Source organism: Polyodon spathula, chromosome 18, assembly GCF_017654505.1.
Source record: "Polyodon spathula isolate WHYD16114869_AA chromosome 18, ASM1765450v1, whole genome shotgun sequence".
In the NCBI taxonomy this organism is placed as follows: Eukaryota; Metazoa; Chordata; class Actinopteri; order Acipenseriformes; family Polyodontidae; genus Polyodon; species Polyodon spathula.
In genome coordinates this window covers 5,197,835-5,210,853 of record NC_054551.1, presented here as the reverse complement: position 1 = coordinate 5,210,853, position 13,019 = coordinate 5,197,835, and the positions used below count along the sequence as shown (strand labels likewise).

The 13,019-nt window shown below is 37.8% G+C and overlaps 1 protein-coding gene across 1 annotated transcript in view; it reads left to right on the top strand.

Annotated features, from left to right (window-relative positions):
- Positions 1-12,141, top strand: part of LOC121331070 (extracellular serine/threonine protein kinase FAM20C-like) — a 43,862-nt gene extending 31,721 nt beyond the window's left edge. The window contains exons 4-10 of the mRNA XM_041278224.1: positions 3,639-3,731; positions 6,273-6,388; positions 6,757-6,937; positions 8,133-8,242; positions 8,345-8,426; positions 8,511-8,570; positions 8,689-12,141. Of these exons, the coding sequence (XP_041134158.1) occupies positions 3,639-3,731; positions 6,273-6,388; positions 6,757-6,937; positions 8,133-8,242; positions 8,345-8,426; positions 8,511-8,570; positions 8,689-8,944 (898 nt within the window). The 3' untranslated portion in view covers positions 8,945-12,141. The remainder of the gene's footprint in view (positions 1-3,638; positions 3,732-6,272; positions 6,389-6,756; positions 6,938-8,132; positions 8,243-8,344; positions 8,427-8,510; positions 8,571-8,688) is intronic.
- The last annotated feature ends 878 nt before the right edge of the window (positions 12,142-13,019 follow it).

Sequence of the window (13,019 nt, the reverse complement as noted above, 5' to 3'; positions counted from 1 at the left end):
TTACATTTTTACTTCTTCTTTGTGGTAAGAGCAAGCCGTGGCATGAGATCTTGAGGATATCATAATGTAGATGGCACCTAACTGGCTGGGCTATTGAACAATCACAATAAATTAATATGCATCATATACACATACTGTAGAGATGCGACTTTCTTATAACCTCTTTCATGGTTTTAAACTGGATTTTTATTTCTCACTTGCCTCACTACACAAAGGGACGTAGCGATGTGTGCCTAATGCGTGACAACAGTTGTCACAAGCATCCTGCTCTGATTCAACAGCACACAATCTGGCAGTGAGGCTAATAATGTGTTTGCGTCAGACTATTGGCACTTATATCAGATGTATATCATGGTAATTACCCGCTCTGGCAGATCCTCTCAGTGATTCGATAGGACCGCATTAGCAAAGACTCCTAACAGTAAACAGACACCCAATTAACACCCATTCGGTGTGAGCGATCAGCCACAGGGTTAGCGCAATAAAGGAGTTTAGCAAAGGATCCGGGTCACCATACAGGAAATGCCTCACTGATTTAGTCTTCTCGCTGTCACTCTCAGAGCACATTACAGGCCTGCTTTTGTAAGACAGGGTACAATTAGACCTACTTTTATTCTGCCTGTAATGCAAAAAAATAACCCAATCCTCCCCCCACAGTACAGAATAGTTTACCTTTGAAGTTAGTACATACATTTTGTTATATACTATATATGCTATCTCTTGCTTAGTGTTTGATATTATTGACTATAGACTGAACATTGAAACACTTGCTTATTGCATTCTGAGGCCAAAATTAAAAGCCTTGAGCTCTACCCGTGACAGAAGAGCTTTCTTAATGACCACATAGCCCAAGCGCTGCGTTAACGTGCTGTTTCCCAGTTCAAAAAGGGGTTAGTGACAGCGCAGTGTGTTTCTATATGCTGGCTGGTATTTGTTGACAGGTTTTAAATATGTGTCAGAGGGGCTACTCTGATGCTTTTCTGAATGATAGCAGGGGTGGACAAAATCTTAAACAATGGCCTGTTTAAAAAAATGCACTGCAGCTTTGGGAAATTATAAGAGCTTTGTGCAATTGGCATCAGGATGGCTTGTTGAAATCGCTTTAGCACCCTGCTCCGAGGCTGACAAAACTACTGAGAGTAACTCTCTCCACCTGGCTTGTTACTGAGTCCTCATGAGTTACTGAGTCCTCTCATTGGTTCCCAGCTCTGTAATAAAATCCTTTGGAAGACGTCTCACTCTGGGAACTGGTTCTCACTCCAGTTACAAAACACTGCAGCCTCTTAACACCACAGGCACACCATTTATACCCAAACATCGTCAATATTTTGTTGCACTGTTTATTAAATCAGTCTAAACCTAAGGATAGCTCAAATCGGGCATTTTATAACCCAATGGGGCCTATTCAATCATCTAGACAGCAGAAGAACAAACACATACTTTATACAGTCTAAAAATACACAGCCTAAACTACAGCATTATTTAGAACTGCTGCTGTTTAGATGTAATATGGTCCATTATTTTGTTACAGCTGCTGTATAAACCTGATAAACAATATCAGCTTCAGTAGTGTAACAACACTCCACGTTATCCTGCCTATTGTATTTGCTTTGATCTCTGAAATCCAGAAATCTGACGAACAGTCTCAGCAAAGACTGAATGGCTCTATTGACTAGACTCCCTAGGCCATACAGATTTGTACATAGTTGTTCTAGTAAGAGAGTCAGGCTGCATCTTCTTACTGACATTGATTTGTAGGGAAAAATCTGGAAAGGAAATTAAGTTAGCAGGCAGTGCAGCTTTCTTTAAGAATAGCCTAGAAATATATTCCATCAAAAAATCACATTGTAAGACTTTTTGTATTTATTTAATACATACATTGAAATGCATGGACTGTAACATATTTTCAATGTATAGTGAACCAGTGCTTGTGGAAAGTGAATGATTCAGTTGTAACACTGCCCTGTCATTGTTAGTTAGAGAGAAACACTGTTCTAGTTTTTTCTTCTGTACATATCCAACTAAAAACATGGTTTGAACTTAACAGATTTACTTCATGAGTCATCAGCCATCTTCATCATCATGATGTATTTTAATGAGTAGATGAATGTGCATTCTAAGACAGGTTATCCCAGTGTAAGTGGAGCCTGTGTAATAAAGGTCATAATCTGTTGATAGCCAGCCTCTAGTGTCCCTTATGACAAAGGCAGGTAGGTTTGTGTAACAGAAAACTCTGTATTGAGGTTCGGTCCTGCATGCGTAATAAAGTCATTATTTGTGTGTATTGTCTGGGAGCCTGCCCTTTGGAGTAGCAGCATTCAGGTTAGGGGTTTATCATTTCAGTGAGTCACAATGGATTGAGAGAAAAAAAAAAGTACTTTAACTCCCTCACGGGTTGCACTGTACTATAATTATAGCTGTCATTGTTTTTTGCTAGGGTCTTATACAGAAGTGTCTCTTATGTATCGGCTTGATTTACTTAACTTTTGCTCCCTGCAAGGTGACTGGAAATTCCAGCCCTCGTTGGCTTTCTGGCGATACGCAGAAGCTGGGAATTAAAGCAGACTTTTGTTTTGTAGTGTCATAAAACCCCACCAGAGATTAAGAAACCATTTAATGACAATACTGAACGCAGCAGTGTAATAAGTACTGCTGCTGATGATGTTTTTTTATGTTTGTTTTTAGTTGGAGCTACAGTATAATCGTTTTAGGTCACCAAGTGTTAATTAAAAAACTGCTGCAATGTGAAAAAAACTAAAATAAAACATGATAAATATCCGAATGCCTTAGGCTTTTGTACCTATCGATTGAAAAATATATAGATTTCCTGATAATAAAAATCCAATATTTAATTTTAATGAGTTTTCAGGGATCCTGTCACAGCTGTTCACATATACTGTATAACAAGCATACCCTTAGCTTGTGATTATAATACATAATATCATATCTGAATTGTGGATTTGAAGAATGAAACGCAGTGTCTCTCACCTGTCAAGCCATCCAGGGCTGGGAAACAGAGGGACATCAATTGATCGAAGCTGGAATCTAGCAGTAGGAAAGCTGCAGGATCCCATACTGGGCCTTAATGATCAGTCCATATGTCAGGCTAATATTAGTTTGGAACAACTACAGCTTCTTTAGCTTGGAATGTGAGCGAAACTTTGCCAAGATTATGATCAGTCACCATTTCAGAGCCTGGCTGGATATGGGCACTGCAGTCCTGCCTGTAAGTGTTGACATTGGATAACATTTCTTTGTTGGGAGAGAAAGGGCAAGCAAAATGTTGTTATTATAGTTTCTGTTGTAAATTAGTAATAATCTTTAAATGTGTAGAAAGGACGATTTAAGCAATATATAATAATAAATAATGTATATCAAATACCAGTGTTTCATTGAGACGTGTTAAAAATAAATTTATGTAAATATAGGTACATCTGTGTGCCCTTATAGTATTGCCTGAATATGCAGCGTTTAAAACTGGGATTATTTGAGATTTCTATGACTCTTTCCTGTGTTCGTTCAGGTGAATTCCGGAGGGTATGTTTTACTGTTAATGTGCCAGTTGGATCAGGGTATGGGACCCGTCTTACTGTGAGCGCAGCAGGTGGCATTCATGTTCTGCCTCTATCGTTTTACAGGCAAACAAGGGAACAGGAAACACCCCCAGACTTCTTCTACTTCTCTGATTTCGAGAGGCACAACGCAGAGATCGCAGCTTTTCATCTGGATAGGCAAGTGCCATGTTTGAAACCTTGAAATGCTAGCTGAAATGCTTTCCATCCCATCTGTACACACACACACACACACACACACACATACACATATATATATATATATATATATATATATATATATATATATATATATATATATAGTGTATATATAACTGACGGACATAGTGTATGAAATGATTAAATATCTACTGGTGAAATGAAAAGGTCTACATGTGCTAATCATAAGAAAGCAATGGGGATTTCACATCCTTCAATACTGGAGTTTTTGTCATTGTGAAATCATTAATGCTCAACCTTTGCAAAATCAGCATGGGAAATTGGAATAGCGTTAGACAGATTTTGATTCATCCCGTTGATTTGCATTTGGGATTGACCATGATGGAAAACAGAGTTGGGCAATGATTCTTCAAGTCTGGCTAGTTATGATTGGCTTTTGAGTACCTTAGCCAATATAGCAAAACAGATGCTGCTATGTTACAATATAACTATAGCATTCCATTAGATTAACTGTTGACCTCTGCATTGTCTTTTTATAAAAGAGGAATGTTTGCTGTAGTTTGCTGAGGCTGTTAATAACTTTTCATTGAGGTGTGTTAAAACAAAAAAAGTGTTAGAAGTGAATCAGCTACTGTGTGTGTGTATATGACAGTATCAGCAGCTCCCGCTGTTGCAGTGTACTATAGCTACAAATAGGATTTCATCACTTTTTCCGACAGTGTGAAACAGGGCCCTGCTTGTCTGACTGGACTGTATCACTGTCTGAAGACAGGCTTCTGCAGGCATTTCACACAGATGCTCCTGGAGTCGAATCCAGTGTTAAGACTGGAGAAAAGGCAGCACTTAATAGATGTAACCTAAATAGGTAACTAGCAAGGTACAAGTTAATAGAAAAAAACTTGGTCCGTTAATGTTTAATATAAAACAAATCCACTTGTCGCAATGCTTTTCATGGTCAGACTCAAAGTCATCATCATATAGATGAACTGTACATATTTGAGAACACTTGTTAGAATTTGAGTTTGATCTTTTTTAAAGTGTATTTCCACGTTGCTCCATGTGTGCTGCTACAGAAGGTAATAAATAATTGAAAATATGTGATTAGCAAATGGAAGCCAACTAGAGCATAAAGCAAACAATGCGTCTAGATTTAAAGCTAAGTGAACTGGCTTCCAAGAAGTATATTTTATTTCTGTTAGAAATTAGTGCGGGGTGGGAAACAGTGGCTTCAGTGTGTAGCACTGCCATATCCCTAACACATAAAACAAAAAGCTTTCTCACACTTAACGTTTGGTAAAATCTAGCAAAGTACCATTATCAAAAGGGAAATCCATAAACAGTGGTAATTACCCACACTGCTGAAAAGCACAGTGATGCAAGCCAGCATTTTAAGTGAAATCTAACCCCTGTTTTTACCCAGTGCAGTCACAGTAAATTCAATACCATGACACTTAAGATCTTAATGCTGGGGGATTCAAGGGGAGATTGCTGCAAGCACAAAATGCATTTGTGGTTCGCTTTAGAATGACGCTTGTTAGTGTGGATAGCTCTACGTCAGTAAGCCTGTATGACACATGTGTATTTGCTTTTTCATAGCCATTCATCCAATTGTGGTGAAACTCTGTAAGGACATTTAGTGATGGCATGTTTTGTCTTTGGAAAAGTGGTTATGATTTAAAGAGGGAGACTCTCCACATATGCTGCTGAAAAGTAGCAGGTGAAGCAAACCTCACACAGACAACATTGAAGAGGAGCTCCCTCTGCCTGTCACAATGACTTCTTCATCTTTGTGCATTAATACAACATCTAAAGGAAAAATGTGGAACCTTGTTTCTATTGTTAAAATAAGTTACTAATGGCACAGCAGCATTTAAAATGACTCTATTTAGATATTCTGTTTATCTTGATGGTCTGACAGTTTTAGGTTTGGTATTCTGGTTCCCATGCCCAGTTGCAAATCAGAGCCACAGGCTCGATGTCTTTGCATGGCTTCCAGGAAACTGACTGGTCTTTCAGCAGTAGTGCCTGCTGGCTGTAAGTGCTGATCTCTGACCTCTTTGAAACACAAACAGGGTCTCCTGGGAAGGATTGAAGTTTTCAATAAAATCCCTCTGCTGCTTGCGAAACTTGAGGGCTTTCCCACACTAACACTGGCGGCTTTGATAGGCATGCATTTCTAATGCCTGATGCGGCAGGTTGGCAGGCAGTGCTGGCTGCATGTGGGAGAGTGAAACCGGACCTGGGAAGTGGACACTGTCCAGTTTAGGAGGCTTTGTAGCTAGGCAACACAAACTGATTGCAGGGCCCGTTCTATTTGCCCCTCTGCTGAACCTGTAAGTTATATGGAAGGCATTGGGATCTAATAGTTACACAGACTGTAGGGAAAACAGTTGCATACAATTTTGTTTGCCAGGTTAGCTTCACTGTAACTGAACTGCATTATAAATACATTATAACGCAGGGTTCCAAGAAAAAATGAAGTCTACAAGACAACACCATGGTCTTCATCATTCTTATTGTCTGTTTTGTTTTCTTTGCCAGGATCCTGGATTTCCGGCGTGTGCCTCCAGTTGCGGGCAGGCTGGTCAACATGACCAAAGAAATCAGAGATGTGACTCGCGACAAAAAGCTATGGAGAACGTTTTTCCTCTCCCCAGGTAACCTTTTGCCAGGAATGGAAGACACTAATCATCGCCCTCACAGTTGCAAGTGTGAATTGTGCAGAATGTCTTAAGAATAAGAAACATTAGAATTTGGTTAACAAAATATTATATATATATATATATATATATATATATATACACACACACACACACACACACATATATATATATATATATATATATATATATATATATATATATATATATATATATATATATATATATATATATATATATGTAAATGTTTGTCCAGCTTCTTTGCTAAGTATCTTTTCATTCCTACTATATTTATTATAATTGAGTTTAAATTCATGAACCAATATCAGGTTTATGAAACGCTTTATTTTTTTTGTTCATGATAGCCAATAACATCTGTTTCTACGGCGAGTGCTCCTATTACTGCTCTACGGAGCACGCTCTGTGCGGGAAGCCTGATCAGATCGAGGGCTCGCTGGCTGCTTTCCTCCCAGACCTGGCCTTGGCCAAGCGGAAAACCTGGAGGAACCCCTGGAGGCGTTCTTACCACAAGCGCAAGAAAGCAGAGTGAGTCTCCCTACTCTGACAAACACTATCAGCACTCTTCATTGCTTTACATGTATTTTTCCTTTACTTTACCATCTCCAGCAGATGCTCAAAGAAGGATGGTTAAAGTCCAACTTAAAAAGTTATTAAATACTGTAGCTTGGATGACAGCTGGCTCATCTTACTTACAAAACAAAACACACATTCAACTTTTCTTTTTTTTACAAGGAAAATATTGTCCCCAGGCTATTTTAATATATAGCGGAACAAAACCAGTAGCCTACATAAGAAATACTTGGCAGGTTTTAGCATTTGTAATCTAACTCAAGGATCTTAGAACAAAGAAAGGAAAAATTCTTGCGTGATTGAAGAAGTTGCAAGGTTACAGCTCAAACCCAAATCTTCACCTCATCAATACCGTCAGGTCTCGAGGCCTCTAGTTTTAACAGCCGTGTCATTTTCTGTCCTAAGATGATACCTTATCCCTGTACAGAATCCCATCTCGGAGTAATCCCTGTAGCTCCCGTGGTTGAATTACTGAGCTTGAACAGGGGGGATGCTAAAGTCAAAGATGCAGAAAGCGTTGCAACAGGATTTGAGCAACTCAATACAGATTTTGGCCAGAGGTGTGGGGAGAGGGGTTGGGGCGGGGCAGGGGGTTATAATACGTTTATGAGAAACATTCCCTTGTATAGATTATTGTTACAGTTGCATCATTAGGTCACCGTGCAACACCATGTTCCTTGTTCCAATCCCAGTCAAAGAAATCACAATTGATATACAGTACAGCCATCTTCCCACATCCTGCAGTGTGTACCTCTTTCTCTCTCTCTCTCTCTCTCTCTCTCTCTCTCTCTCTCTCTCTCTCTCTCTCTCTCTCTCTCTCTCTCTCTCTCTCTCTCTCTCTCTCTCTATATATATATATATATATATATATATATATATATATATATATATATATATATATATACTCATTTTGATATATATTATACTCATTTCTGAGTTTTCATGACATTATAAGACGCTGCGGAGCTACTGTATTTGAGTGAGAGCTACTGTATTTTCTTTGCGACTTTATTAAAACGACAAGATGGTTTAGAGGTCTGTGTTCTACAAATCAGTCCACCCTGCCCATGTTTGAATGCCACTCTTGCATATGTCTGTGTGTGACAATCTGTGTGTGTGTGTGTGTGTGTGTGTGTGTTCTGATCTTCAGATGGGAGGTAGATCCAGACTACTGTGAGGAGGTCAAACAGACGCCGCCCTATGACAGTGGCTCGCGGCTCCTGGATGTCATGGACATGACCATCTTTGATTTCCTGATGGGTACGTAACATACAGCACAGGTCACTGCGAAAGGGTTCTAGTGCATGTGGAATGATGATGGGGGTAAGCAGCTCTTTATGCCTTATCACTTTGTTCCCTCAGGAAATATGGATCGACATCACTACGAAACCTTTGAGAAGTTTGGCAATGAAACTTTTATCATCCACTTGGATAACGGCAGGGGGTGCGTAAGTTCAAATTATTATGGCTTCGTTATATGCAGTTGAAAGCTTTAAAAAGATCTACCGTCTTCCTTCCTCACCCACAGGTTTGGAAAACACTCCCATGATGAGATTTCTATACTGGTGCCTTTAAGCCAATGCTGCAGGTAGGTCTCATTAATCCTTTGTGTTTAGCCATGAAAAATGAGGCATCATTCTAACAGATGAACAAGCAATTGTCATGCTGCAAAGATCAAATCTAATTACTGTCCATTTATATTCCAGAGTAAAGAGATCTACCCATCTGCGACTGCAGCTCCTAGCTAAGGAGGAGTACAAGCTGAGCGAGCTGGTGGAAGAGTCTTTACTGCAAGACAAGCTGATGCCCATCCTTATAAAACCCCATTTGGAGGCCATGGACCGCAGACTTCGGGTGGTGCTCAAAGTCCTCAGTGACTGCATTGAGAGGGACGGTTATAACAATGTGGTGGAAAATGACCTTGACAGTGCCAATGCTAACACGATCACAAGCACGAGGTAGTAGCGTCCAATAGAAGTGTGTTTTTTTCTAGAGTACTATTATGATTAATATAAAAGGAGAGTCTTGCAAAAGACTATTGATGCCACTTTTTTGAATTCAGTGAATTCAGAGGCTCTGTGTTATCCCCTAGCCATGTAAAATACATATGAAGGAAAAAAAAAAAAAAAAAACAGAAATTATGTTTTAAAATAAAAGTTGTATTGCTTATTTTAATAGCGCATAGGAAAAAAAAATACTGCTTAGGTTTTGTTTCGAGTACTGTTTTTTAATGTCATTTCTTTCTACCAATTCCTTTTTTTTCTGTCTAACCCATTTCCCAGTCATTTTTCTTTATTTATTTAAAATAATAAATAACAGTAGTTCCAAATCACTAAACCACAAAGACATTAGAACAGATGTCAGTCTGTATTCCAAAGAAAGGCTCAGGTTCAACAGCTGTAATCTTTAGGTCAGAATTATTGAAAAGCATAGATATGGGAGTTTTGTAGGGAATCCAGCTCATCCATACCTTCAACCATTTGATCACAAGATTTACAGTAGTAATACAACTTTATAGGAAAGCTTGCTTGCTGGGATCACCTTCAAAAGGGACTGCCTGCCTCCAATAGGAGTGAAATTAGCACCCCATGTAGAAATGATACCATTCCTGCATTTCTTATCCCAAATTACTGTCATATGTGAGAATGGCCACTTGATTGTAAACCTTCTGATTACTTACAACAAGCCACGGACTGGTTTAAAACACTTCCTATGACAGGTCTACTCATCATAACAAGACTCATGTCATACTTCACTTCATACTTCTAACTTAATTTCAAACTTAATTTAAAATACTTGATCTCAATTAAACATGTTGTTTTGTATGCCCTGCCGTTCGCTTGTCTTAGAAGAGAAAAGGAATAAGAAAGTACTCACCCTTAGAAACCCAGTCTTTGTTCATTTTAAGTTTGTCTGTGAATTGAAAAATGCTTGCCTTTTAAGAGGAGAAGAAAAAAAAAAAATCAGTTCACGACAGAAAATCAGCCCTCAAATCCAATACAACAGAATGCGGACTCAATATTCAGTGGGTCATTTTACCCAAAGCCACTTGACATTTCTCAGATATCGTCTCTCAGTTGTTGATTTTACAGTCTGTAATCCAATTTCCACATTGGAGTCAAGACTCAAGTCTGTTTATTGTGGCTTCTTTTGGAGGCAAATGGATGAAAAGCAAACATTTTACTGCTCTCGGTGTGGAATGTAAAGTGAGAAGGTGCTGTATGGTGTTTGGAACCTTGGAATCATGTTGCTTCCACACAACCCCAATCCATGACGATTTAATGCAGGTATCTAGGTATCTTTTTTATTGGTAATTTTCTACCTATTTCACGTTTGCCGTGTGCATTAATTACCTACATTTGTGACCTTTTTGCTGACACAATTAAACAATATATCACTAAAATACTCACTATTTCAAACGTCTTTCTGCATTGTCCTAGAACTTACTTAAAACCACATCCTTGATTCAGAACTTGAATTAGATTCTTCTAAAAAAAACAAATCCACAGATAACTGGGCACAGGGGAAGCCTGCAACATAAAGATTTTTTTTTTAATTCATGTTAGTTTAGACCATGCATATAATTGGATGTCAATTTGTGTTATCGCTGATAATTGTAAACTAGTATGTGGCCATGCAAGCTGTGAGGGTTGCTGCCAAGACGTACTTGTGACTGCAGAGTTTGGCATGCAAGCTAGCACACATTTATCCAACTTACAAAGTCTAATTTGTATTCCTTTTTTATTACTGTTAAATGTCAGGAAAACTACATCACAGACACTCACAATGATTGTTGGAGGTAGGCACATTAATAAAGTGTTTTTTTGCTCTATATTCCACACAACCAAAGCTCGATTTCCAATTTGCCTTTTATATTTCTATATCCCAGCCCAGCCCCACACTTCCTGAGTTAACTGGGGCATCCCATTTGATAGCTGTTAAATGAGTCAGAAAAGACAGCAGTTGGGCTATACTTGAAAATAATTTGTAATACTTAGCAAGCTGTTTTCCGTTTGTATTCAGATATACTGGTACCAGTAATCTGCCACTTTTTGTTTTGTCAGTAAATATATATATTAAAGTAGTTTAACCAGAATTCAACATCGGCCCTCCAGGTCCACAGTAGTTCCAGATATTTGAGGAATTGCAATAACACCCCGAGTGTATGGAATTGTCAGCTTTAATGGACCTGTTACCTATTTGTATTCTGTTTATATCACACGAGCAGGCTTTGCACGTTTGGCGCAGCCATTTACTGTCCTTTTACTACACAATGAATGATACTGGAGTCACAGCACTCTCTTCACTACAGAAGGCAGTCAGGTACAGGTGTGCACCAGTCAGGGGGAACCAGCAATGGCCCTCAAAGGGCTTAGGTCACAAGTCAAATGCCAAAAACAGTCTGTGGTGCACCTGTTCATTGACTGCATGCATTACTCGCAGCTTCTCCAAAATCATGACTAGAACTAGGTGAAATGGCTTGATGTAATTCAAGCTACCTAAACATTACAATGTTGGTCTTGTTGTTTTCATTTGATGTTTTTTTTTTTTTATTGTAATTTATAAAAACTGAATAAAACTAATGTTGGAAATATTATTACTTCAGTAACTGATTTCACATTCAGCCCATAATTCAGGAAGTACAGTATGTGTGTGTATCTCTCCCATGGAAAGAAAGACCCATCTTTTATATCTGTTGTATATTTGTTTAACTTGTGTATCAGCCACACCTGTGCTGTAACTATTTGTTCAAAAGCATGATGTGTTTGATTATGAGACACTTCTTAATCACAGTACTTACTTTGAACCCACATGTTATGTCAAGGTATTTAGATTGTACTTCGCGTACATCTGTATTACTGTGCTAATGTTATTATCTGTTATACCCCTTATGTGTGCTAGACCATTATGTAATCTTGCATTAATTCACTGTAAGAAATCAAACTGTTTGTTTAAGACCTGTGCAGGAAAATGAGCAAGTCTGTATTTTTCAAAAGCTTTATTTTCTTTGTGTTTTTTAGACTACTAATGAAAGAATATTGTATCCTCCAAATGTCTTTTTTATTTTCATTTCCTGTAATACACTTTAAGAAACTCCTTTTGTGGAATCTAATCATATCATCCGATAAAGTCTTAAAATCCTGAATCAGCGACAAACATGTCTACACTTTTGATTGTAACAAATTAAAATATATTATATATATATATATATATATATATATATATATATATATATATATATATATATATAGTATATCATAATTGTTAATAAACTGTAATTTGAAATTTACTCTTTTGTACATTTAATATTGTTTGGACAGCAGAGTGCAATGCTCAGCAGAGTATATATATATATATATATATATATATATATATATATATATATATATATATATTAATATATATTGATATATAAGATAATTAGTATATAATATATGATATATGTATTACATAACTGATGTGTTGACTTAGTTAACTGTTAACTTAGTACCTGTGCAATGACCGAAATGCTTGAATGTTGGGTTCACTAAATGTGATATGAAATGAAAGTGTACATCTGGATAGGGAAACAAAAAGTGGTTGCAGCTTTTTTTTTTCATTTAGACTGTGGCAGTAGATTTGCTGCTTGGTTGTTTTTCTTGTCTGATTTTCATAGCTCTATGTAAATAAATATAAATATTTGGACAACCAAAATGCTGCTTTCTGCAGCCATAGACTTCAATTTCCTTTGCAATGTTTCTGTGGAATTTGTTTGCAACATGGTAAAAGTGCAATAAAGATATGGCAAATGTTTTGTCGTCTGTGTTTTAAAAGTGCTTTCTGCTTCTGTTTGCTGTCTGGAATCCTAGTCCTTGTTCACTGGAGAGTCAGACTCATTATTACATTAGGTGGTGAAGGTGCCCAGGAGTTAATGCTGCCCCCATGGCCAGCTGAAGGTACTGCACACTTATTCAAGCACTTGGCTTTGTATTACAGTCTGTTCACATGTTCAAACCCATTTTCTCTTCCATTTTTGTTCCTTGGCAAAATAAATTAC